This window comes from Aspergillus affinis (assembly GCF_023601865.1).
Source record: "Aspergillus affinis strain CMG 70 chromosome Unknown NODE_66_length_189108_cov_86_600325, whole genome shotgun sequence".
Taxonomy (NCBI): domain Eukaryota; kingdom Fungi; phylum Ascomycota; class Eurotiomycetes; order Eurotiales; family Aspergillaceae; genus Aspergillus; species Aspergillus affinis.
The window spans coordinates 147,859-171,199 of record NW_026515847.1 but is presented as its reverse complement, the minus strand read 5'-3'; the positions used below and the strand labels follow the sequence as shown (position 1 = coordinate 171,199).

Here is a 23,341-nt window from a genome sequence, read left to right as displayed (position 1 = left end):
TCTTTTTCGACTTTGTTCGGAATCGTCCTTTCCATACTTGAATACGATCGTTTTATTCGATCGTTCTAGCCAGGTCGATTCTCTCGGGATCGACGAAGAAGGCTCCAGAGCTTTGAGATATGATTATACAAAGCAGATGACTGACAAGGAAGAGATGAAAGTGGATCTACGAGTGTGAAAGATGAGATTATATAGACTCAGGTAAGTGGCGAAGACAGGTAAAGTAGATACATAGGGGTACGTTATTCAATTTAATACAGGAAAAGAAGCACTTACGAAGCCCTCGTCAAAGGTAAATTGGAACAGAACTGTTTATAAATGTATAATATTTTATAGTTAATTAAAATTACTATAAAAATAAGGTCGTGTTAGACCGACACCCTCCCCCCCCCGGTTATCCCGACACCCCCATTTCCTATTCGGTTTAGCGTGGCCATGTGATATGGAAATTTGGCACTTGGTATAAACGCCAAAGATCATTATCTTGAAGCCTTGTAATAATCTCAAATGGGCAGTTAGTCTTGATTGTGCTAGTTTTGCATTTCCGCTGGCCTTCTTCAAGATGACAGTCATATCGACTTCCTCGGTCACATTTAATCCATACATTCTTTATATGGGAGCCAGATTTGACCTTTTTAACGCGCTTTTTATTGACTGCATAGCCATAATTATGTCCATGAGCGTTGAGGATTTCAATAACTTCATTATATGAATCGAATTGTTGAGTTTGTAGTCCGGGGGGAAGAGGGATACGATCATGAAGTTGCTCATTCCACTGCTCGTTGGGAGGATCGTCGCTTCCGTAGCTTTGAAGATAGCTATTTAATGAAGCCATTATTACTGTATACAGCAACGTGCTGCAGTAATAATGAAGGCGACGGCGATAGCAATATACAATATTCAGCATACGCACTTGGTGGCGAATATATAGCTTACCCTATGATAAGAGCCCTATAGTACAGCCAAAAAAGGAAAATTGCGCGGGGTCTAAGCCTGAATAGAACTAGTACATGACGTGGGGGTGTCGGGGTAACCGGGGGGGGGGGTGTCGGTCTAACACGACCCAAAATATATTAGATCACTCACTCGATCTATGACTGTATTTTAGACTAGATCAATTAACTCACTTCTACAGCCCAAGAAATTAGATACAATTTTCAACTAGGAGCCTTTCATCGGTAGGCAGTCCACAGGCGTCCACCCTTTGGTAACAAGGCCAATATCTAGTAAGGCTGGTACTTCTTCAAAAACGCAGAAAGCAGTTCTCTTCGCTCCCGAGTGGCAATCGGAATCTCACCAAACCCATCTCCCAGATGCATCACGGTTGGCTTGTCGGATTCATTCGGCTTCCATCGGGTTAGGTTTCCCATCGTCAAGGATCCTCCTAGATTAGGGTCTTCTGTCTTAACGAAGTTAGCCCAGTACGAAGACATCACATCGGAGAGGTAGAAGTCATAAGCGGTCCATGGAAGGTCGGTCTTGTATAGGTTCCTCAGGGCATAGTTAATTTCAGCCATGTGGAATGCCCCCTGGTTCTGTCCTGGAGGAGCATGGTCCCAGTAGTAGGTGTAGAACGGGCTTTTCGCAGACTCGATCCAACCATTTGCGAACTGGTAAGATGATACGAGAGAGAGATCGCGGGCGGCTGCATTCCATGATCGGTCGGCTTCGCTGTCATTTCGTGCAGGGTACAGTTGCAGGAACTTGCTGAACAGGTCGTCGCCATACCACTGTTTGTTGTACATCTTGTATTCTTCGACCGTGTAGTTCGTCGATGTAGACGCACCGCTCTCGTCCTTGTTGTTGCCTGTGATCATGGGGACGTCGTTTGCGGGTCCATCACGTAGAGAGTCGATGTATTTCTTCGGCACGACGTAGCCGTCCAACGTCGTTTTGAAGAGCGGAGGATCCATTGTCCACAGAGCGGTCAGATTGTCGATTTCCTGGCGATCGTCGCTGCCGACAAGAAGCTGCTCCATGCTCAAGGTGCGAAGCTCGGCAATGGTGCTGACGTTGTGAGATGTGGTATAGTTGATACCAGTCTCAACCGCCTTCTCCATTGTTTGATATGAATCCGCCAAGCCAGCTAGAAGAGGGTCGTAGGGATGGCGAATTCCACTTTCGGCAATCATGCCCCTAAAGAGGCCTTTTGCCAGTGGACTATTGACCGCGTGGTAAACCTGCGCAGAGCCGAATGATTGACCCGCGATAGTCACTTTGTCCGGATCACCACCAAAGTTGGCGATGTTGCTCTGCACCCATTTAAGAACAGTGAAGAAGTCCATTATCCCGTAGTTGCCGGAAGAGTTATGTCCGGACTCCTCGTTGAGAGTGGGATGGGCCAGGAAACCGAACGCGGCATCTCGGTAGTTGTAGGTCACCACGACCACGTCCTTCGTCGCGAGCCCGCCACCGTCGTAGCGAGGTTCTGCGCTTGTCTCGCCGCTGCCGTAGTTCCATACCAACACAGGAAGACTATCCGAGCTAGAATTTGCGGGAGTCCAGATATTCACGGACAAACAGTCTTCGCTGATGTTGTAGGTAGCGGCTTGATGGGCGATAGGACACGCAGGTCCAAAGTCATGGGCCTGAAGGGTGCCGTTCCACCGCTCGCGGCGCTGAGCAGGTTTCCAACGATTCTCGTAGGCGGTATTTGCAGCATAGGGGATGCCGATGAAAGCAGTGATTTGACTATCCGAGAGATTGAAGTATTTCTGGGTCGTAGAGCTGTTGAAATACTTGAAACCTTGGACTTTGCCATATTCGGTGTCAACTGGAGTATGGTAGAGGGCCGCTGAGGATTGGGAAGTCAAAAGTCCCACAGTCAGAAGACCAGGTTTCAAGAAGGCTGGTATCTTCATATTGGCTGTAACCGGTTCTTTAAAAAGATTGTTGCAAGTCTGTCTTGTTCACTTCCTTGGATAGAGATACCTAGGGGTATAAATATCGAAAGTGCTAGATTGGCCTCGGCCCAGGTTGCTTTCTTTGGACCTATTACATAAACCTAGCATGGTTTGAATATGTGTGATCGACACTGCATGACGTTTCATTGCTTCGTATATATCAAGAATTAGATGGTTGCCTTGGAAGTCGGACCTTACCTCCGAGTTAGAAGGCTGAGGATGTGGATATCCATGAGTTATGCCTCGTCCGCAATTCCGCGGCATTCAATTTCATTTCAACCCCTAAAACATGCTCTATAATCATCATATGAATTCCGGGAAATCTTGAAGATGGATTATCAAACATTGTATATTATTTCGTTGCGAGTATGCAAGATTGAGCGCGCCTCAACTGGAAGCGACGCCATATTCTCAGCCACTCTGTCTCATACCTGCACAATGTTACTAGGAGCAAAATCATCTATAGCAAGAATAGTAAGGCATTGAAAAATCTATGAATCATGGGCACTCTAGGCCTCGGAGGAAAGTTGTGGATCCCGTCAGTGATTGCCGGTATGAGACTAGCGTCCTCGGCGATATGCGGATCTAAGAGATAATCAGATCACTTTTACGCTCATCTGCCCACATCCAGACTGTGCGGAGTAATGGTCGGAATGAAGGAGACCGTAGGTCCCAGTCTTGCCTGCGATGATCGGATACTCGGTGTTAAGAGGCCTATCATTTCTATACTGAGCTACCGAAGATCTGCCGAAGATCTGCCGTTTCATATGTGCGTGTTTCCTTGATGTAGATTCGACAGATCCCACTTGTATTTCTGCAGCCTTTATTTCTTTCCGATTCCTCCGTCACCGGGAAACAAATTAGGGCTGGTTGAGCTCGGTAAGTCCGTGTTTATCAATACGTTGCTCTCAATTGAATTGTGGTATACTCGGAAGAGATGATGTCTTTTGACTTTTTGTCCGCGGAGATAATGTCAGTCTCGGTGTATTTGACTAATTTTGGTTCTTTCTAGCATTGTAACTAGGTCTTCTGAGGCTGCGGATTGTTAGCAAGAATGGAGCCAACTGTGTTGGGGTGGATAATTGATTGAAGGTTATATGCTGCCCATGGCATTGTTGGTTAGGAACGTGGAATAAAAACCTAGCTTAATTTGGAACGTAGTTAGTTTCAGATGTGACTAGAGCCTCGTGAGAGTATAAGAATCGATTCTTAGTATCAGAAAGAACCAGTTCTCCAATAATAGGTACTTTGTAATAAGACAGATCTGCTATTATTAACTTGCCTAAATGGGAACTGGTCAGTGCTCTAAGAGCCTAATATGTAAGGTTACCTTGCAACATGCTCACACAAACCAACTTGAGTCAAGTGATTATAGTACCAATATCTCATCTAAATTTGAGAGTGGTAGAGAACAGGGGGTGTTGGACTTTTGCTGTTTTGGGTTATCAGCGTGAGCAGTTTGTCTGGAACGATATATAAATATAAAGTTCTGACATGATCTATGGCAAGCTGCGACATACAGTACTAACAGAAAATATTGAAAGACCTTTATCTTGTTTGAGGCAAAATACTCTCGATAGACTCTAGAGGGTAGGTCAGAAGGCATTTGCGCGAGTCCGGCGTTCACAGGAAAAGCGGGGAGTTGGCATGCAAATCCCAAGGATGACTTCACAGTGGAACATCCACTTCCTTGAAATAAACCAGGGGAGCAGGTGTATTGGTAAGTATGATACTGGAATTTACGAGTGATATTACTTAAGTTAGCACTTATACTAGTGAGATTGGTACAGTATAAAAGTCATAACATTACAATACCCACCTCGAACATGTATTGTAGACCTGAGGCAGAAGTCAGCCCTGCGAGGCTCCAGAGCCTTTCCTGCCTCTCCCCCTCCCTTCCTGCTCTTACTTGCATCCTCTAATAAACCAATCCGCCCCCTCCAACTCTTGTCATTCATTTACCCTCCCCGAGTCCTCGCCGAGACATCGCTATTCCCTATAATCTTGCCAACTAATCCTGCGAAATCCTCTAAATGCGGCGTTGCCAAGCTGCCCCGATCTGGCCATTTTAAGTCAACCTCATCCAATTTGACCACCTGGAATCACTCTTCCCTGCCAATAAGCTTCCCTCAAATCTTAAATACGCCCCGAGATCGAGTTGGAGAAAATGGCCGAGGATCCTCAGGCGATGTCCATCCAGCAGCGCATCGCCGCCCTGAAACAGGCACAGACTGGACACAGTCCCGAGGCCGCAACTCCGCCGTTCCTGGGACCGCAACCAACTCCCCTGCCGTCGCGTCCAGCCCCTTCGCGGAATCAAACCATCAATAATCCGCCGGCCAACGCCCTGCCTCCCCCCTACGAAGAAGTTCAACGGAAACCGGCTGTTCGACCGCCGCCTCCACTACCCCCGAACGGCCAGAAACCCAAGGTGCCCCCACCTTTGCCCGTTCGAAAGTGCTCCACGCAATCGGCACCCGCACTACCGCCGCGCAGACCCTCAGAGATCTCCCGAAAGACCTCGTTAGAATCGGTGGCCTCAGATGTCTCTCGCTCGACTTCTACAAGTGCAGGGAGGACTCCGGGGACCTCGGCGACCTCGATCGACTCTGTTCGTGGAGTACGAGCCCCCGCGTGGGGTGAGGCGGAGCTTCCTCCCCTACCTCCCAAGCGACAGGAACAGACGTCGCGATCGCGGCCGTCGACCGCGAATTCCAGCAGAAGTTGCTCGCAATCTCGACCATCACTCCCTGCTCGCCGGGAATCGACTAATAGTACGTCGACCGATGGTGGCTCCTTCGTGAGCCAGCCGCCGCCACCATTACCCTCTCGGGGTAACAGGGACAAATCGCCTGGTGTCAATGCGGAGCCCGCCGTCAGACCACCACCCAGGAAACTTCCTCCGCCGCCACCCTCAAACCATGTGCTCGAGAAAATCCAGAAGTCCGGACTTGGAGGAATAAACAAGAATTCGGAGGCTTCAGACAGCGCCCCGCCACCTGTCAGCAGACCTCCAAGTTCAAATGGCCTTTTGGGCAGGATTCAAAATTCCGGGTTCGGTGGAATCACCAAGATCCCAGAGGTTCCCGAGAGAAGTTCTAGTGAACCTGCTCAAGAATCTCCTTCCAACGGGGTGCCACCGCCGGTCCCCTTGGCGTCTCGTCCAGACCTCTCCAAAATCATGGCAACCAAACCTCGTATGCAAGGCAATGGCTTGCCGGCTGCAACGCCGAGCGTGGCCTGCTTGAAGTGCCGCGATTTCTCGGGCCCGGACGCACACGCAGCGCAATACCCACGCCAATCTCTTCCCACCCACGATATGACCTGGCTAGCCAGAGAATTAACCGCGCCATACCCATCGCATACCGACAAAGCCAGGGCACTTTTTACCTGGTTCCATCATAACATAGAGTACGATGTCCATTCATTCTTTAATAATTGTGTAAAACCATCGACCCCCGGTGGGACGCTTGCCTCGGGACTGGCTGTGTGCGAAGGCTATGCCGGTTTATTCGCTGCCCTTGCAACCCACGCGGGAATGGAAGCGATGGTCATATCTGGCCACGGCAAAGGATTTGGCTACAATGCTCCAGCCCCAGGCTCTAGCTTACCGCCGTTCAAGGCGAGCCACGCATGGAACGTGGTGAGAATCGACAACGGACAATGGAAACTTCTCGACGCCTGCTGGGGTGCCGGAGTTGTTCAAGGTGCCGGGCAGCCGTATAAGAAGCTATTCAATCCGGCCATGTTCACCGATTCGAACGACGAGTTTGGACTTCGTCATTATCCTTCAGACCGAGCCCGATTCTATCGGGACGACGGGCGACCCGAAATCAGCTGGGAAGAATACCTTCTGGGCAATCCAAACTCCCCGCTTGGCGCCGAGCAGCCGATGATATTCACGGACGCAAAGAAGCACAACATAGGAGAGCGCTCCTTCCGACCGGACGCCAAGCAAATCTCGGTCCAGCAGTCAGGGCCGATACGGTTCCAGTTCGGGCTCATTTGTGAGCACTGGACATTGGCGAACCACAGCCGAGCCAAGCCTGGGCTCTTCCTGTTGATGGTTCACGGTGTGGACGGCCGGAAGGACGACAGGCTGCCTTTTACCCATGCACGGGGCCCCGGACCGAATGGGGACGGGGATCTCTGGTACGTGGACGTGCCGGACGCCAGAGTCTTGGGAGCACCGGGACAGAAGCTGCAAATTGCCGTCCTTACTACTTTCGGCGACCAGAAGGACGCTCGGGGGGTAACAGCGGAAGAATATCGGCGACAAGTTGGCCGAGTGGGCATGTCCTGGGCTTACATTGCGGAGTGGCAGCTGATGTGATCAATGGGAACAAAAACAGAGAAAAACCTTGCAAAAACTGGCGACGGCGGGCTTGGCCTCTGTCGGTGGCGTTTATTTTTTTCCCCCTTCTTTTTCTTTTCGTTTCTTTTCTTTTTCCTTCTCTGTTTTTCTTGTTTCATTTTCCCTCCCCACCGGGATTCCTTCATACCAGCATCCCCAGCACATAATGATCGCATTCTCGCCGTAAACGCATCAGCATACGATTTCGACATAGGCGACTTAAACTAATGATAATGATGACTGATTTCTTGTGATTTATTTTTGGATATGTGGACAATGCCATAATAAAAATTCTGTTGTTCAGGTGGCATGAGTGGCACGATTCCCTGATCTTGTCCACGTGCGACAGAATTTTCTCCCTTCAGCTCTGAGTGATTGCTAATTTTTCCGTGTACTTTCCCCTTTTGTGACTCCTTTTATTAAATAAATTTCCGGGACTAAGATCTCACGAGTCACGACGGACTCCAGGCCTCGCAGACTCCACCCAGACGGACTCGGGGGGGGCCATGCGGGTGAAGTCCGGAGTCGAGCCATTTTCCCTGCCTTACCCCGGCAAAATCGGGGCAGTTTCTTCCCGGCCTGATGGTAGCCTCTCCCGAGGCTGCACTGCTGGATATTGAATTATTATTGCCTTATGAACAACTGAATACTAATGACGCAGGACAAGACCTAGGCGAAAGAGACAGGCGAATTCAAGCTCAGCGACCAGAGCGAAATGAGAAATGAGAAGCCGCGGCACGGTGCCTTAAGCCTTGTGGCTAATTCCAAGAGGGGAAAAAGAAGTCAGAGGAAGACTAGGGAGTGCTTGGCGTCAGCGTTGGGAAGCAAGACTCGGTTAAATGTTATTCAATCTGAAGGGATCGGGTTGACTGTTCAGGCAGGCCAGCCGGGCGATGGTCATAGCCTAATTAATTAACTTGTCTCCCCGCAATTGGATTCGAGCACTCTAGCATGTTAGCGTGATAGCTAGGGGGAATATTCATGGATCATATGCGCCAGCCTCGGTGGAAGGGAAGCGAGAGTACGGAGTACGGAGCACGGAGCACGGAGTATTCTATTGCTTTTTGTAATGTATAGATGTGTGTCTTTGAATTGCGTAGAGGATCTCTAATCAATATTTATTTTTCTAAAGCACAGAACAAGTAGAGGCAGACACGGGACCTGGACCGAGGGACCCTCTCGGCGCTAGGCCGTTCCTGGCGCTCCCGATGGAACCGCCGAAACGGGCCAAAGCCTGTTTGCCTGGTTTGTCTGGGTCCCTTCTGGGGATTTGCCCTTTCGGTCGGGGTCTGCATCTTCCTCTCTCTCCTCTTTCCTCCCCCACACTCCGGACATCGCACAGCAAGGTGGATTGCTGGCCAACAACCACTATGCCATCATCAGTTAATCCACAAACTGACTGCATGGCCAACGTCATCGGATCCCCGGTCTACTGAATACATCTGGAACTCACGGCGCTGAGCCGCTGACACCGCCGCCAGAATCCTCTGCCGATCCGCCTTGGTTCGGCCTGGTCTCTCCGGTCTGGGACAAGTCTCGGGGCGCTAGTGTCGCCCGCATGTCCTGGTTTCCCCGGATCCCTCCACGGGTCCCGTTCTTGTCCCGGCTATCCTCCTTGAATTGGCCGTCCTCCTACGTCGTTTTCGGTGCTCCCGGCATGGGGTATCGCCCTGTCATTCCGGTCCCGTTTCCAATCCCTGACTGGTCTCTCGCGACTCGCGGCGAGTCAAACTCGCTCTGGCCTGATCCACCACCAATCTGAGATTCCAAAGTCTCGTGGTTTTCTAAACCATGTGTTGTCTCTCCCCCGCGGGTTTCCCCATAACCCACTCCAGGCCGGCTTCTGATTCGGGTAGCCAGGAAAGTAGGACCGGAAAAGAGAGGCCAAACAAAAAAAGGAAAAGGGAAAGGCAAAAAAATCTCTCATGGCATGTTACCAACGTCTGCATGAGTGGATCATCCTTGTAGTGCTTGCATGCCATGATTGGGCCCCAATCCTTATTGTCTAACCCTATGCGCTCCAGTCAACTCTACCTGGTGAAACTAACCTCGTCTGTCATGGGGCCCCATTCCCAATCTTCGTTGTGATTCGGTTCGGTATACGCTGTAGCAGCCTCCGTTTAGGTTTTTTCTCCTCTCTCCCCCCCATTTTGGACCGGATCAAGTCGTCGCGCCAAAATGTTTCTAGCACCGACTGTGACGCTGTACCCGGTAGTCATCGTCTTGATTTCCTCCGTACTCCGTACTAATTAAAGGAAATTTGCCCCCGTCTGTCGGGTATATTAACACCGGGGCCGCATCGTCCAAATGTTTTAAAATCTCTTCCCTCCCCTCGTGCTTCCCCGTTCCCCTGGTTTCGTTGTCCACTCTGCCCAGGAAAGCCTCCTCTACTTTTACAGCAGGAAGTGGAGTCGGCAATCCCCCTGTCACCATGATTATTGGTAACCTCTACGCTATTGCGGCCATCGCCGTCATCGGTGGTGGCCTGTTCGGTTTCGATATCTCGTCGATGTCCGCCATCATCACCAGCAAGTCCTATCTCCGTTACTTCCACCAAGGGCCTTTGGAATACATAGATGGTGAGCCGCAGTGGAAGGGTCCCAGTGCCGATGTCCAGGGTGGTATCACTGCCTCCATGGCCGCTGGTTCCTGGCTGGGTGCTCTGATCTCGGGTTTTGTCTCCGATATCTTTGGTCGAAAGCGATCTATCATGCTCGGTTCGATTATTTGGTATGACTTTTCTTTCTATTCGTGGTGACCAGACAGGCCTAATACATGTACAGGTGCATTGGTTCTGTCATTGTCTGTGCCGCTCAGAATATTCCCATGTTGATTGTCGGTCGTATCATCAACGGTATCGCCGTTGGTATCTGCTCGGCTCAGGTTCCTGTCTACATTACTGAATTGGTAAGCCCGTTAACCCCGTCTGCCCTGATCCCATCCAAGTCCTCGAACTATAAAACCAGACCCCTGTCTTCATATTGTTAAGCAGTCGCTAACTACCAATTCTTCAGGCCCCTCCTACCAAGCGTGGTCGTTTGGTCGGTATGCAACAGTGAGTGCACCTTGACAACCCGTTCCAGTCTCATTCCCTTGCCTCCGATCTTTCGCGAATATTCTCAATAATCAACGTCACAATTATGGATTGCTAACGATGGTGACTAGATGGGCGATTACCTGGGGTATCATGATCATGTTCTAGTAAGTAAGCTCATCGCATATACGCTCCCAGCTTCTAACATCCGCCGTGCAGTATCTCGTACGGATGCACCTACATTCAAGGCACTGCCTCTTTCCGAATTCCCTGGGGTCTTCAGATGATCCCTGCCATTCTGCTCTTCCTCGGAATGATTGTTCTGCCCGAGTCGCCCCGTTGGTTGGCTCGCAAGGACCGCTGGGAAGAGTGCCACGCCGTCCTGACCCTGGTCCACGGAAAGGGCGACCCCAACGCCGCCTTCGTGCAACTCGAGTACGAGGAGATTAAGAGCATGTGCGAGTTCGAGCGCCGCAACGCCGACGTCAGCTACTTGGAGCTTTTCAAGCCCGCGATGATCAACCGCACCCACGTCGGCATCTTCACGCAGATCTGGTCTCAGATGACCGGTATGAACGTCATGATGTACTACATCACCTACGTCTTCGCCATGGCCGGTCTCGAGGGCAACAACCTCCTCGTCTCCTCCAGTATTCAGTATGTCATTAACGTCGTCATGACCGTCCCCGCCCTTATCTGGGGTGACCGCTGGGGTCGCCGTAACACCTTCATGATCGGTTCCATCTTCATGTTGATCTGGATGTACGCCAACGCCGGTCTCATGGCCTCGTACGGTCACGCTGCTCCTGCCGGCGGTCTCGACGGCATCGAAGCCCAGTCGTGGATCATTCGCGGCGCCCCCAGTAAGGCCGTCATCGCCTGCACCTACCTCTTCGTCGCCAGTTACGCCATCTCCTGGGGTCCTGCCTCGTGGGCCTACCCGCCCGAGCTGTTCCCTCTGCGCGTCCGTAGCAAGGCTAACTCGCTCTGCACTTCCTCCAATTGGGCCTTCAACTTCGCCCTCAGCTACTTCGTGCCCCCTGCTTTCGTCAACATCCAGTGGAAGGTCTACGTCCTGTTCGGTGTCTTCTGTACTGCTATGACCATTCACGTCTTCTTCATGTTCCCCGAGACCTCGGGTAAGACCCTCGAGGACGTCGAGGCCATCTTCACCGACCCCACTGGTATTCCGTACATCGGTAAGCCCGCATGGAAGACCAAGAACGAGTTCTCCCGTGGCGCGGTCATCGAGGAGGTTGGTGATGATGAGAAGCGTGTCGGCAGTGTTGCCGTGCATGCCGAGACTGCTGAGAAGGTCTAAATGAATCCGATGAGATGAGATGTGAAGAATGATGTTGAGCGGTTGTGGATATGGATATATAGTACATACTACGTTGGATACTACTCCGTGGGTCGGGAAACTTCTTTTATATACTCGATCCCACGTGTGAAATAATCTTATTATTACGAGATGAGACGAGACGAAATGATGTCGCATGGCATGACTTCGGGTTTGGATGACTGATGGGTGGTTCTGTCGATGATTGTAATAAGTTGAAATGGCAAATTTATATAATATGAACATCTCGTCTTTCAAAGTTACTTGCTTTAAGTTTTGCGTTTTGCTTTAACGCTTGTGTTTACTGTAGCCGTTTTGGATGCCTGAGGCTTCTTAGTCAAGCACTATTACGGAGCATGGTCTCTTTCTTCTAACATCACTCTCCCATCATCGAGATAGCTTGTTCACGGGTATCAATCCTTTTCTTTTACCCCATGGCTGTCACCTAGGACGTAAGTTTCTCATTCCACAGATTTCGGCTACATTGGCATGATATCACCGCGTATGACCGATGGAAGAATAGAATGGTATGCCTAAGGCGCAATCCACCCAAGCCATGCACTATAAAAATAGCAAGAAAAAAAGATCTCTTCTAGAAAAGCAACGGCATCATTCATGATCATCGTCGACCTGGTCTATTTCATTCATTTCTATCATGGATATCCTCCCTGCTTCGGAATGATCCTAGATATTAATTGAAATATTAGACGATGCTACTGCTCACTCGAAGGAGATCATTTATTTCCTCTATCGCAATAGTTCTCGACTAGCAGACGGATGGAAGAGATCTGGGGGTCTGAGGGAAAGGTAGGGGGAAACTGAGAAAATGTAGTATCGTTTTCCATGTTGAAGACCTTGGATGTTTGATCCTGCTATATTGATATCTCGGGGTCTAATAAGGACTTAAAGCTGGGAAGATACGCAAGGCTATCTAGTGAAGGCGCCGGATTAATTATATTATGAAGCATGAAAATCACAGCTTGAAATTCTTGTCCTCACTATAAACTATGGAGGGCAGATTTAAATCCAGACACCTGAGCATTCATTCCATAATGTGCAACCGAGCAGTATTTACATGCGACAACTAAAGTTCATCGGGGATTTTATCTTTTCCGCCATCCACTGCACTGAAACTCTCAATCCAAGGAGGTGCGTCCCCAATTTGAACACCAAATATTCCAAGTTTGTCTTTATCTAGTATCGTGAGACCATAGTTCCACGCGATGTCGATTGCGTTTTTGTTGCCCAGACCCAGTGTCCTACCTAAGCTCGTTTTGAGCTTGGAAAGCATATTAGTTCATATTCGGCAGAAGGGGGCATTATCATACGGGTTAACTCACGCTGAGAGAGTACAAATTGTGAGGACAGCGGTCAGGAGCATACCCAAATGCAGCAATCCAGCCGATAACTTATTCTTCTTTTTGGGAATCCAGAGTTACTTTGATTTCAGCTTGTATGCTCGGATCATTCTCGGCACGACCAACGAGTTGACTGCGTCCATCAGCGAAGGTGAAGCTCAGCCCACCCAGTGGGTTTTGGTCTCCGTAAGGGTAATAGCCCTGGATATAGATCAAACGACTGTTTATCAGGCTGGTATACATATTCTGGACTGAATAAATTGCTGGTTCGATGTAGGGTCCGTCAGCGGATAGAACTTCCGTGTCTGGGGTCAAGATTATGTGTTGGTGGCCAATTATGTACCCAGCGGCTGTAGCTATCTAATCTGTAGGGATCTTGATCTCGAGACTCATAAACAGCGACGACGATGCCAAATTTGAAGATCTTTTCAGCCTGTTTTTGTCAATTTTGGTTGATCAATATCGTCGGGGAACACTTACATTATACTGTCCCGTGATGCCGACAACTTTCTGATGTATGATCTTCCTATTTGGCAGCTGAACCAAGGGACGGAATATCTGAACCACATCACGCTCTGTCTATGTTCCAAATCTGAACCGAGGCTGTAGCGGGCTATCTTCTGTCAGGACACCAATCCTTTTTATTGGGCGATCTCGGACGGCTGGGAGCTCAGGACCAAGCGACAAGAGAAATCCATTAATTACAACGCTCGAAGGCACAGTAACGCTCTGGAAAGGGATGCTTTGATGTCCAAGAATCCGGCCACGTTGTTCGCCGTCGAGGGAGAACTCGATTCCAATGACAGTGCCGTCCGGTAGGAAATAGACCGTAATAGCTTGCAAACTAGGGGCGTCTGTTGGGGTTGGGCAGAAGTATACGTCACTGGCACATCTTTCTTCGTTTTCTTTGGGCTCGATGAGCGTAGAGATTCGAAAGGCTGATACAGCTTCTATCTCTTCAGAGACGAATCCGCATGCTTCCCTAGCACCGGCGAACCGCTTTTCAACATCGTCCACGATTCTTTCGCAGCAGGCCCAGATTCGTCGGCGATTCTTTAAGCCCAGCCAGTGCTGTTCAGCTTCCAAACAGTTGTTATTGTCATCTTCAGAGCTAGATGAAACCCCCTTGAGAAGTTGTAACAGGGCTCCATATCGTATGAACTCTCTTCGCTCCCCGAGACTCCGGAACAGAGAAGTGCCTTGGTGCCACGGAATGTCTTTTGTAAGTCGGGTTCTCCATATCTAGCCGCTTGCATTTCGAGCCGCAGGGCTTACAAACATGAAACTGATCATGGAGTTGTGGTTGAGAAATTCAAAGATACCATGAATGAACTCCATGGGTAGGTAAAAAAACGGGTCACGATATTCTTGAGCCACTGTTTCAGTCGGGGAGGCGGCGACAGACGCATCAATGACTTTTGTAAAATCTTTGTCCTCAAATGGATCGGTGACCAACCACTCAACAGATGTCAGTAAAGCATGCTCAAAGCGAGACAAACAGCCTTAACGTACTTCATGGCCCGGGCGGGCATCCCAATCAGATCCTTGGAATTCACCCGTTCCTCCGAAAGAACAGCCATCGCCCCAGTCGACGACGCTCCTTCTTGACGGCTCTATTCGAATTCGCATTGAAATCCAGAGCTCTGGGAGACAGATCTTCTCTCTGTTTGGGAACTTTGTCTTATGAACTGTCCTGAGAGTGTCCTAGCAATGAGCATGAAAAATGAACCCGTCTTCAATCGGCCATAGCGTGTCAAGATTATCTAGCGGCTTGAAGCCTGCTTCAGGAGTGAACTTGACCTGTGCTTCTTAGTCAAGGCTACCAATGTTTTCCACATCGCTTTCCAACAGATAAAGAATTTTTGCGAGCTCACAAAGTCGGTAATAAAGCAGAGGGACGGATCTTCATCGAAATGGACTAGTGACCACGATCCAGCTCTGGCACATAGCATTCGGGTTCTGTGGAGCCACTAAGTAGAATTAGCACTGGCTGTGTATGTGGTATCAAATGCTTGGAAGACCTTACCTCAAGCCTTTTATCTGGAAGCAGAATACCATCATAACCTCTGATGGCAGGGCAGGGCGCAGTGTGCGCATCACCGTAGTACGTCTCTGCTCCACAGTCACACCAGTCTTTAGACAAAGGGAGCTCGTTTTCGTCTTCGCTCGGAGGCACAGTGGTAAATTTTCTCAGGGGCCAAGTAGTAAAGGGTCCCCCGCAGATGCAGCAAAAGAACTAATTTTTGCTTTTTGCCATTTCTTCAGTCAGGAGGTGTAATCAGGAATAGTGATATCTTGAAGGTAAGAAAGGGGTGAAGAAATTGATGAGAGGTTTGGTAAGTGTTTTAGCATCAAGCGACCAGGACTTTTGTAAGGTGTAGAAGGAGATGTGTTGAGGTCAATGCAGAGCGTTGCCAGGGTAATTCAATTGGCTCGAGAAGAAGTAGTACAGGAGATGCAAAATCACTACGTGATGTAAAGTTGATCAGGTCAGGAAAAGATAAGAGTTGAGAACTGAAAGAAGATGAGAAGAGACGGGAAGAGATGGCAAGAGATGAGAAGCGATGAGAAGAGAGGAGGAAAAGAGAAGATAATCTAGAGTCTTATGACCGACACTGGTAAGGTGCGTGTTGGGAGCCTGGATGCCTTGAAAATTGTCTTCCGCCAGTCCTTCCCAGTTTCAGATCTTGACCTTAACCTCACTTGAATGTAAGACCAACCTTCTCGGCCTTCATAGGGCAATTGAGCCAAATGCCTTTCAGCATTTATAGTTATCCTAATCTAGCGTCCGACAGACATAGTCCTTGAAAAGGCGCTGAGTCTAGGTCGGTCAGCATCACGTTGTTAGAGTAATGCAGTCGACTCTAGAAGAGGTGGTACGGAATATGTAAAGTCAGAGGTGTAAAACAATAGGTAAAAGAAGTAGGGTACAAGAGATCACGACACCTCCGCGACAGTCCTTCATATAGATTTACACTTCCGATTTGGCCTAGGGCCCTACCGAAATCAAAAACAGTTCTCATGGCACAAGATATAAAAGAAGATAGCAAGTAGGTCGATCACCGAGTTTTACTGCTCATTTTCTTGGTCAGCCGTCAACGGCCCCGAAACACAATCCTCTACATCTCTTCCGATCGATTCTTCAGTTGCTAGAGAGGAGCCGGGGGAGGTTTCGGGTCGCTGCTTGGTACTCGACGAGCACAATCCCATCTTTCGATAATCATCAAATCCCATGTCGTCGTCAGTATCGTCCTCGGAAAGATCCTCTGGCTCGGCGGCCCCGGCAATAGCAAGAAGACGTTGTAAAACCCACTGCATTTCTAAGATGCAGTGGTCGGGGAGGGAGAGATCTTCTGGCCTGATCTCAGCGGTCGCTCAGTACGCACATCCATGAGCCCCACTTCCTACAAACGAAGGTCCAAATCGTTAGACGTCGGCAGAGGGCTGGTTCGGTTTCAGCCACCAGAAAAAGATATCCTGCCAGAAACCGTTCGGATCGTGCTCGCCGGGCTCCAGAGCGAAAGCACCCTGACCATGCAAATGATGCGCAGTGGCAATCATAGTCATTTGATTGATGACTTGTGCGGTTCCTCTCACGTTACCAAAAGCTGCCTGGTACTATCGACTGTCGAGTCACTCCAAAAGGTTCGAAGCGCGTTCCATAGTGTCCGACATAAAAGTCGATACCGATGGCACGGACTACGCGAGTGACTCCAATAAGGATTCATGACATCACAATCGTCGATATTTCCTTGAGTGAACGAGATGCGTTCTTAGGGATAGCTTCCGCCGGACTCGAAGCCAAAGCAGGCGATCTCGGCAAAGGAGGCGATGTCTCGACGACTGACGAAGCAATAGACGGGCTCTTATTCTTCTTTTTTTGTGCCCCTACGGAGAAGAGAGTGTTATTAGTCATTTCAACATTTCGCGTTTTGGTCTTCACTTACATTTTTTCACGACCTGGGCAGGTGCACTTCTCGTTTTCTCTATCTGTGCGATTAGCTGAATTCTTTCAGCGTCAAGAAAGCACGACCCCGAGCCCTGGGCCATCTTGGCGGCAAATCAAGAAATAGTGGTGATGAAGAAGTACGGGGAGGCTGTCCGAGTGGGTATTTAGGGAAATCTAGATATTCACGGACAAACAGTCTTCACTACTAGTATACGGAGGTTCTCATTCACCATAGTATTACGGGTTCACTACTCCCTACAAGGGTCAAAATCTTAGTCTTGCAATAAGGTTATCGGGTGGCGTTCCCCCTGCAAGGAGATAACGAGACTGGTGATAGCCCTAACTGTCGAAACCTCTGAGTCGCGATATCACCATCAGACTATCGTCAATCTCGATAGACTCCTCTGACTACTCGGTCGATCACTCGGATGTTCAAACCCGAGACGAGAGCCAACCATGTCCCGATCGAGAGTAGTGACCGAGTTGGCATGCGGAGTCGACCCTTTTTTTTTTTTTTCTTTTTTTTTCTTCCCCACACTTCTCGATACCCAGTTCTTCTCCCCATCCAGCCTTTTCTACTTCAACCACTCCGCCTACAGTCTATATAATCAACCATGGCGGATCTCGAGCTCAATGTCTCGCAACCACCGGAGGCAAGACAGGAATTGCACACGGACATCGCCGAGAAAACCCCGCCAGTCTCGGAAGCAACCGAGCTGGCCGATCCCCACGGAAAGTACCCCGAGGGAGGCACGAGGGCATGGCTCGTCGTGCTGGGCTCCTTCTGCGCCATGCTGCCCGCTATGGGCCTGCTGAACACCATCGGCGCATTGCACGCTTGGACGTCGACCCATCAGTTGGCTGGCTACTCGGATTCCAGTATCGGTTGGATCTTTGGCGCTTTCAGTTTCTTTCTCAACTTCGGGAGTGCCCAGATTGGTGAGTGTGTCCTCGCCTTGCCTTGTTGAACTACACTCACCCATCACGCTCTATGCTAGGTCCCATTTTTGACAGTCGAGGATTGCTTCCGGTGATAGCGCCCGGGTCTGTCGGTTTGGTCCTGGCAATTTTTTTCTTCAGCGCAAGCACCGGTAAGTCTACGTCTCCATCCAGACGAAAGGTTTCCACGCGCTAAGTCGTGACAGAATATTATCAAATTTTCCTCTCTTTCAGCGTTCTCGGCGGTCTTTCGTCTTGCTGCCTCTTTACTCCCGCCATCGCTGTCGTCGGCCACTGGTTTAACGTGCGCCGTGCCTATGCAACCGGCATTGCCTGTACGGCCGGCGGTCTCGGCGGCGTCATCTTCCCCCTCATTATTCTCTACGTCGCTCCGACCCTAGGGTTCCCCTGGGCGATGCGCATCGTCGCCATCATCAGTTTCGTCCTATGTGCGCTAGCCTGCCTGCTCATGCGCACGCGCCTCCCGCCCAACCATGCCGCCGGCATGGCCATCGACGTCAAGGCGCTCCGGGAGCCGAACTACGCTTTCACCACCCTAGCGGTCTGGCTCGTGGAATTCGCAGTCTTCATTCCGTACACCTACATCGCATCCTACGGTCTCTACGCCGGGCTCGGCGAATCCCTAGCCTACAAGCTCTCGATTTTCCTGAACGTCGGCGCGATCCCCGGCCGTGCTTTCCCAGGCCTCCTCGCTGACCGATTGGGTCGGTTCAACGTTATGGCTATGACGACCGTCATCTGTGGCATCTTGACCCTGGCGCTGTGGTATAAAGCCGGTCAAAACCAAGCCGCGATCATCGCATACTCCGTCTTGTTCGGCTTCTGGAGTGGCGCGGCGATCAGTCTCACGCCCGTGTGTATCTCCCAGGTCTGTCGCACGGAGGATTACGGCAAGAGAAATGGCACAACCTTCACGTTAGTGAGCTTTGCGACGCTTACCGGTATCCCGATTGCCGGTGCCATTCAGGAGCGAAACGGAGGCGATTACTGGGGGTTGATTATCTTTGCGGGAGCATTGTATATGGCGTCGTTTATTGCCTTTGTGGTGGCGAGGGGTGTTGCGGGTGGGTGGGGGCTGAAAACGAAATTTTAGTTCTAGACTTAATGGGGTGTGATGAAGTTGATGTTGGAGACTTATGAGACATGAAGTATATAAAAGTTTTAATTAGGTGTCATATATAGAGGCTGTGGCGCTAATACGCGAAGTGATCAGATCATAATTCGGGACACCCAGTCCTAACCAGCCAGATGTCCATGTCTGAAGCGGTTAGCACATCCGACTGAGCAAATTAATCCCTTTCTCTTGGTCATTCCTGCGAGCTTTGGTTCTGCCCAAGGGTCTGCCGTACACAGAAGAATAAGCACTAAACTCGGCTGCCCCTGCAGCGGCTTAGCCGGATCGGGTTCCCGTCATGGAAGTTTTATAAAGTCGACCAGGTTCCCACATCACGCAAATTATCTTCTCTCCCTCCAGTTCTCTAACTCGCAAATTCATACCTAGTTTCCAGTCATAATGGCCAAATTAGCCCCGCCATTCACCCTCGTTCCGGTCAATCTGGCCGATGCCAAAGAATATAGCGAGTTTCAACGTCAACGTTTAATCTGCGGCTGGAGCTCCTCCGATGAGACGCTCGCTTTCTATCGCGAAAAGCAAGAACAGAAACTGAAGTCTCTGTTTTGGATCACGATTTCCAGTCCCGATGCTTCTTCTTCTTCTTCTTCTTCCACCACGTCTGAATCCACAGACGCAGAGCCCACAGAAGAAACAGAATCCATCATCCGCGCAGGCCACATCTCATTAGACGCCTACAATGACCCCCCGCACGATCCGGACCTAGTCGCAGCGGATAAATCCACGCTCGCGATCCAAAATTTTTTCCTCCTGCCGGAATACCGCAAGCTCGGGCTAGGTCACGCGGCGATGGATCGGCTCGAGAGCCTGGCGCGGACAGAGCCGTACGGGAGTCCGAATTGTCGGTTCTTGGCCCTGAGTACCCTCTCCAAACGGTATATTTATCAGGAGGGTCCTGAGTGGAAGGGTCTGTGGGCAAAGTTTGGGGCTGAGGCTCCGACGTTTAGTGCTCATGCTTGGTATGAGACGAGGGGGTATGAGTTGTTTAAGGAGGAGCCGAGGTATCCGATTACGAGTGAGGATGGGGCTACTTCGGTGAAGTTGGTGTTGGCGTTTATGAGGAAGAGGGTTGTTTAATAGAATTCAGTTCAGGTGTTTATAGAGATAGGGAGATGGGCTGGGGGTATGTATATTTGGATGTTTCAAGGTACATAAAGGTTATGATCTGTGTTACACTGAGATTCGTTCGATGATCCATGCTCTAAGCTACCACTTTTAAGATCTCTGCTTTTGCAAGCCAACAGGTGGCACGAGATGCTACAACGGACATTGCTCTTCTACTGTTCTCTTCTAAGGAAGCTTCTGGGATTGATGAATCGGGAGTCTGACGAATCACCGGATTTGTTCGACGCACTTGGAGATTTTAAGATATGACGCACGTGTGCGGCATGTTTCAGGTTCCAGTTACCATAACGGAGATTTTTATAGATTGCAGGGACAAAGGTTTCGTGTCGATCAATTTTGAGTCTGATGATGAATCAAGGGATGATGCAGGTATATTTGTGACCAGAGATGCAATCCCCCCAGCGTTGTCAAATCAGTGATGATCACTCGCATTGATACCCAGTTTCAGCACTTCAATACGAATGATCCCGAATCCGGGGCGATGGTAAAGACAGATGGCCACAAAGTCGAATCTCTCCAGGCAGTTTCAAGGCAGTTTCAAGGGACTTGGCGTTTTTACGGTTGAGCTAACGAGTCACTAGTCCTTAGTCTCGATCCGCAGCCAATGGAAGGCATCTCGAAAAGACTTCGTTTGGAATGGCTTCATCTCGTGTCTCGTGTGCATCTTGGCAGACGACAGTGTTGGCCCTCGACCGGAGTGTTATTGATTATTCGCCCTGAAAGCAGCAGGACCTCGGTGGGTGGGCCAAGGAGATGCCGATCCACGACGATAACTGGTACTGGGCGCGGTGGACGGTGGAGTCGCCAGAGAAAAATAATTGGGACGAGAAAAAAAAAAAAAAAAAGAAAAAGTAATGCAAAAAGCCGCCCCTGACATCAAGAGAAAGGTCCGATATTCAACCTCCGTCCGTCTCTTAGGTTCCTTCATCCTCAACTCTACTCCTGACTGATCATTTTCTTCACACTCCCCACTCCCTAGGGTCGAAACTCTTCTCTTCTTCTTTAATTCTCCTGTTGCAATTATACCTTGTATTTATTCTTATTCTTCGACCCTGTCCCTTCCTTTTCTCGTATTCAGCTACTTCCCCCTTTTTCGGCTGCGCCGCCGTTCGGAAGAATTAGCGGCCACGATTACATCTGAACAGGTCATAGCGGTCGGTCTCTACCTTCTGGGACGGACTGCGAGAAGGCAAACGCGTCTCTGCTTGTGCAAGTAATTAAAACCACTTGTGTACATCACATCTCCGCCCCTCCGTTCATCATGCCTCGATCGAGAAAGTCGAGCAACCTGGGTGCGGACATCCGCGGCGACACCAGTGCCCCGGCCATTGCTACGATGAACGAGGTCAGTCCGATCGAGGGTGAAGCCCCGAAGTGGGATCAGGTACGCAAGCACCGATTTTCTAAGACAATGACCCCATGCGATTCCGCCATTGCCATCCGATCAGTTCCCCCGCTCACTTCCCCAGGCTCTACAGTCTCGTACCGAAAAGTCTCAAAAGTCGCAATCGAAACGCCGCAAGACCCGGTCCTTCCTCCGTCGCTTTAAAGATGCCTGCTTGAAACACACCTGGCTTCTTCCGCTCCTGATGCTCGCCGTCCTACTGGGCGCGTACGCCGTCAACCCGACCCCGTCGAACCCGATGCATAGCGCTATCTTCCTGTCCTATCCCCAAGCTCCGACGACTCCCGACGGTCCGGTCATGTACGGAAAAGGTCCCAAGGATATCGCGTTCGTCTCGTTCTACATGGTTGTCTTGTCTTTCACTCGGGAGTTCATGATGCAGCGCGTGATTCGTCCCATGGCGATCTATGGCGGAATCCGCAGCAGGGGCAAGACCGCGCGTTTCATGGAGCAGGTCTACACTGCCATGTACTTCAGCATCTTCGGTCCCTTCGGTCTGTACGTGATGAGTAAGTCCAACATCTGGTACTTCAACACCACCGCCATGTTCGAGGGGTTCCCGCATCGCGAGCACACGGCGCTGTTCAAGTCGTACTATCTGCTCCAGGCTAGTTACTGGGCGCAGCAGGCGATCGTCCTCTTGTTGCAGTTGGAAAAGCCTCGGAAGGACTACATGGAGCTGGTCGGTCACCACATTATCACGCTGGCTCTGATCGCCCTGAGCTACCGCTTCCACTTCACCTACATGGGAATCGCCGTCTATATCACCCACGATGTCTCGGACTTCTTCCTCGCGGTAAGGATAGCATGGAATTCTACCCCAGTTTTGCATTGAACTAATTGGTGACAGACTTCCAAAACCCTCAACTACCTCGATCACTTCATTACGGCCCCCTACTTCGGACTCTTCGTCGTCATGTGGATCTACCTCCGACACTTCCTTAACTTGAAGATTCTCTGGGCCGTGTTGACTGAATTCCGAACCGTGGGACCCTTCGAACTGAACTGGGAAACGCAGCAGTACAAGTGCTGGATCAGTCAGTACATCACCTTCGCCTTGCTGGCCTGTTTGCAGGCGGTCAACCTCTTCTGGCTGTTCTTGATCCTCCGCATCTTGAAGAACTACATCTTCAACAACGTCGCCAAGGACGACCGAAGCGACGACGAGGACGAGGAGCTCCAGGAGCAGGAGGCCGCGGCCGTCACCACCGGTGCCGACGTCCCCACGATCACTGCCCGCCACCCCAGCAAGGAAACTCAGGCCCCGCAAGTTCTGGTGAACGGCGAGCCCGTCAAAAAGGACTCCTAACTCTCTTAATCGGGAAACGTTTGTGTCTTTTGACGCTCTCCTTCATTTCTTTGGTCCATGTCTCATGGCCTAGGCAGATTTGCTCAACTACAAAAGTTGTCGATTATGCTTCATTTTGAACGTTTTTTCTTTGGTGGACCGCAACTAGTCTGGACATCTGAGCAGTCGCGCCCGGTGCCCATGGTGTATGACCTTCACTTCATTGCACAATCTTTGTCTCTTATATATTCGGTCGTCTGGTGTTCTGCGTGATGTAGCTGAGTGGATATAGTGATGATTCCATGAATGAGCGCTTTTTTGTCTTTGTTGTTGTTATCCGAGTTCGGAGGGAGCATGGAGATGGTGCGCCATTCTTAACTATAATCATAATAATAGAATTGCACTGGCACGGATGTGTTGGTGTTTCATGTTCAACTTCGCTTCTTTGATTAGTAGGTTGGAATGTTCTTGATGCTTGTGACGATTTAGTGTTC

The 23,341-nt window shown here is 50.1% G+C and overlaps 8 protein-coding genes across 8 annotated transcripts; 5 read left to right on the top strand and 3 right to left on the bottom strand.

Annotated features, from left to right (window-relative positions):
* Positions 1–1,223: 1,223 nt before the first annotated feature.
* KD926_009327 (carboxylesterase/lipase family protein) lies at positions 1,224–2,861 on the bottom strand (the record flags this gene model as incomplete). The annotated part of the gene is made up of 1 exon (XM_053101952.1): positions 1,224–2,861. One exon carries the CDS (start codon positions 2,859–2,861, stop codon positions 1,224–1,226), a length of 1,638 nt encoding a protein of 545 aa, XP_052954583.1.
* Positions 2,862–5,070: 2,209 nt separating this feature from the next.
* Positions 5,071–7,236, top strand: KD926_009326 (uncharacterized protein; the record flags this gene model as incomplete). Its single annotated transcript, XM_053101951.1, has 1 exon — positions 5,071–7,236. One exon carries the CDS (start codon positions 5,071–5,073, stop codon positions 7,234–7,236), a length of 2,166 nt encoding a protein of 721 aa, XP_052954582.1.
* Positions 7,237–9,688: 2,452 nt separating this feature from the next.
* On the top strand, positions 9,689–11,612 carry KD926_009325 (sugar porter family MFS transporter; the record flags this gene model as incomplete). Its single annotated transcript, XM_053101950.1, has 5 exons — positions 9,689–9,987; positions 10,041–10,164; positions 10,272–10,312; positions 10,423–10,458; positions 10,511–11,612. 5 exons carry the CDS (start codon positions 9,689–9,691, stop codon positions 11,610–11,612), a joined length of 1,602 nt encoding a protein of 533 aa, XP_052954581.1.
* Positions 11,613–13,567: 1,955 nt separating this feature from the next.
* KD926_009324 (uncharacterized protein) lies at positions 13,568–14,617 on the bottom strand (the record flags this gene model as incomplete). The annotated part of the gene is made up of 3 exons (XM_053101949.1): positions 13,568–14,099; positions 14,268–14,446; positions 14,501–14,617. The coding sequence occupies 3 exons, from the start codon at positions 14,615–14,617 to the stop codon at positions 13,568–13,570; spliced, it is 828 nt and encodes a 275-aa protein (XP_052954580.1).
* Positions 14,618–16,057: 1,440 nt separating this feature from the next.
* Positions 16,058–17,038, bottom strand: KD926_009323 (uncharacterized protein; the record flags this gene model as incomplete). The annotated part of the gene is made up of 3 exons (XM_053101948.1): positions 16,058–16,346; positions 16,837–16,876; positions 16,936–17,038. The coding sequence occupies 3 exons, from the start codon at positions 17,036–17,038 to the stop codon at positions 16,058–16,060; spliced, it is 432 nt and encodes a 143-aa protein (XP_052954579.1).
* A 513-nt stretch (positions 17,039–17,551) lies between these two features.
* On the top strand, positions 17,552–18,990 carry KD926_009322 (monocarboxylate permease-like protein; the record flags this gene model as incomplete). The annotated part of the gene is made up of 3 exons (XM_053101947.1): positions 17,552–17,876; positions 17,936–18,028; positions 18,083–18,990. 3 exons carry the CDS (start codon positions 17,552–17,554, stop codon positions 18,988–18,990), a joined length of 1,326 nt encoding a protein of 441 aa, XP_052954578.1.
* A 420-nt stretch (positions 18,991–19,410) lies between these two features.
* On the top strand, positions 19,411–20,106 carry KD926_009321 (uncharacterized protein; the record flags this gene model as incomplete). The annotated part of the gene is made up of 1 exon (XM_053101946.1): positions 19,411–20,106. The coding sequence occupies one exon, from the start codon at positions 19,411–19,413 to the stop codon at positions 20,104–20,106; it is 696 nt and encodes a 231-aa protein (XP_052954577.1).
* A 1,309-nt stretch (positions 20,107–21,415) lies between these two features.
* Positions 21,416–22,868, top strand: KD926_009320 (TLC domain-containing protein; the record flags this gene model as incomplete). Its single annotated transcript, XM_053101945.1, has 3 exons — positions 21,416–21,538; positions 21,603–22,355; positions 22,410–22,868. 3 exons carry the CDS (start codon positions 21,416–21,418, stop codon positions 22,866–22,868), a joined length of 1,335 nt encoding a protein of 444 aa, XP_052954576.1.
* Between the last annotated feature and the right edge of the window lie 473 nt (positions 22,869–23,341).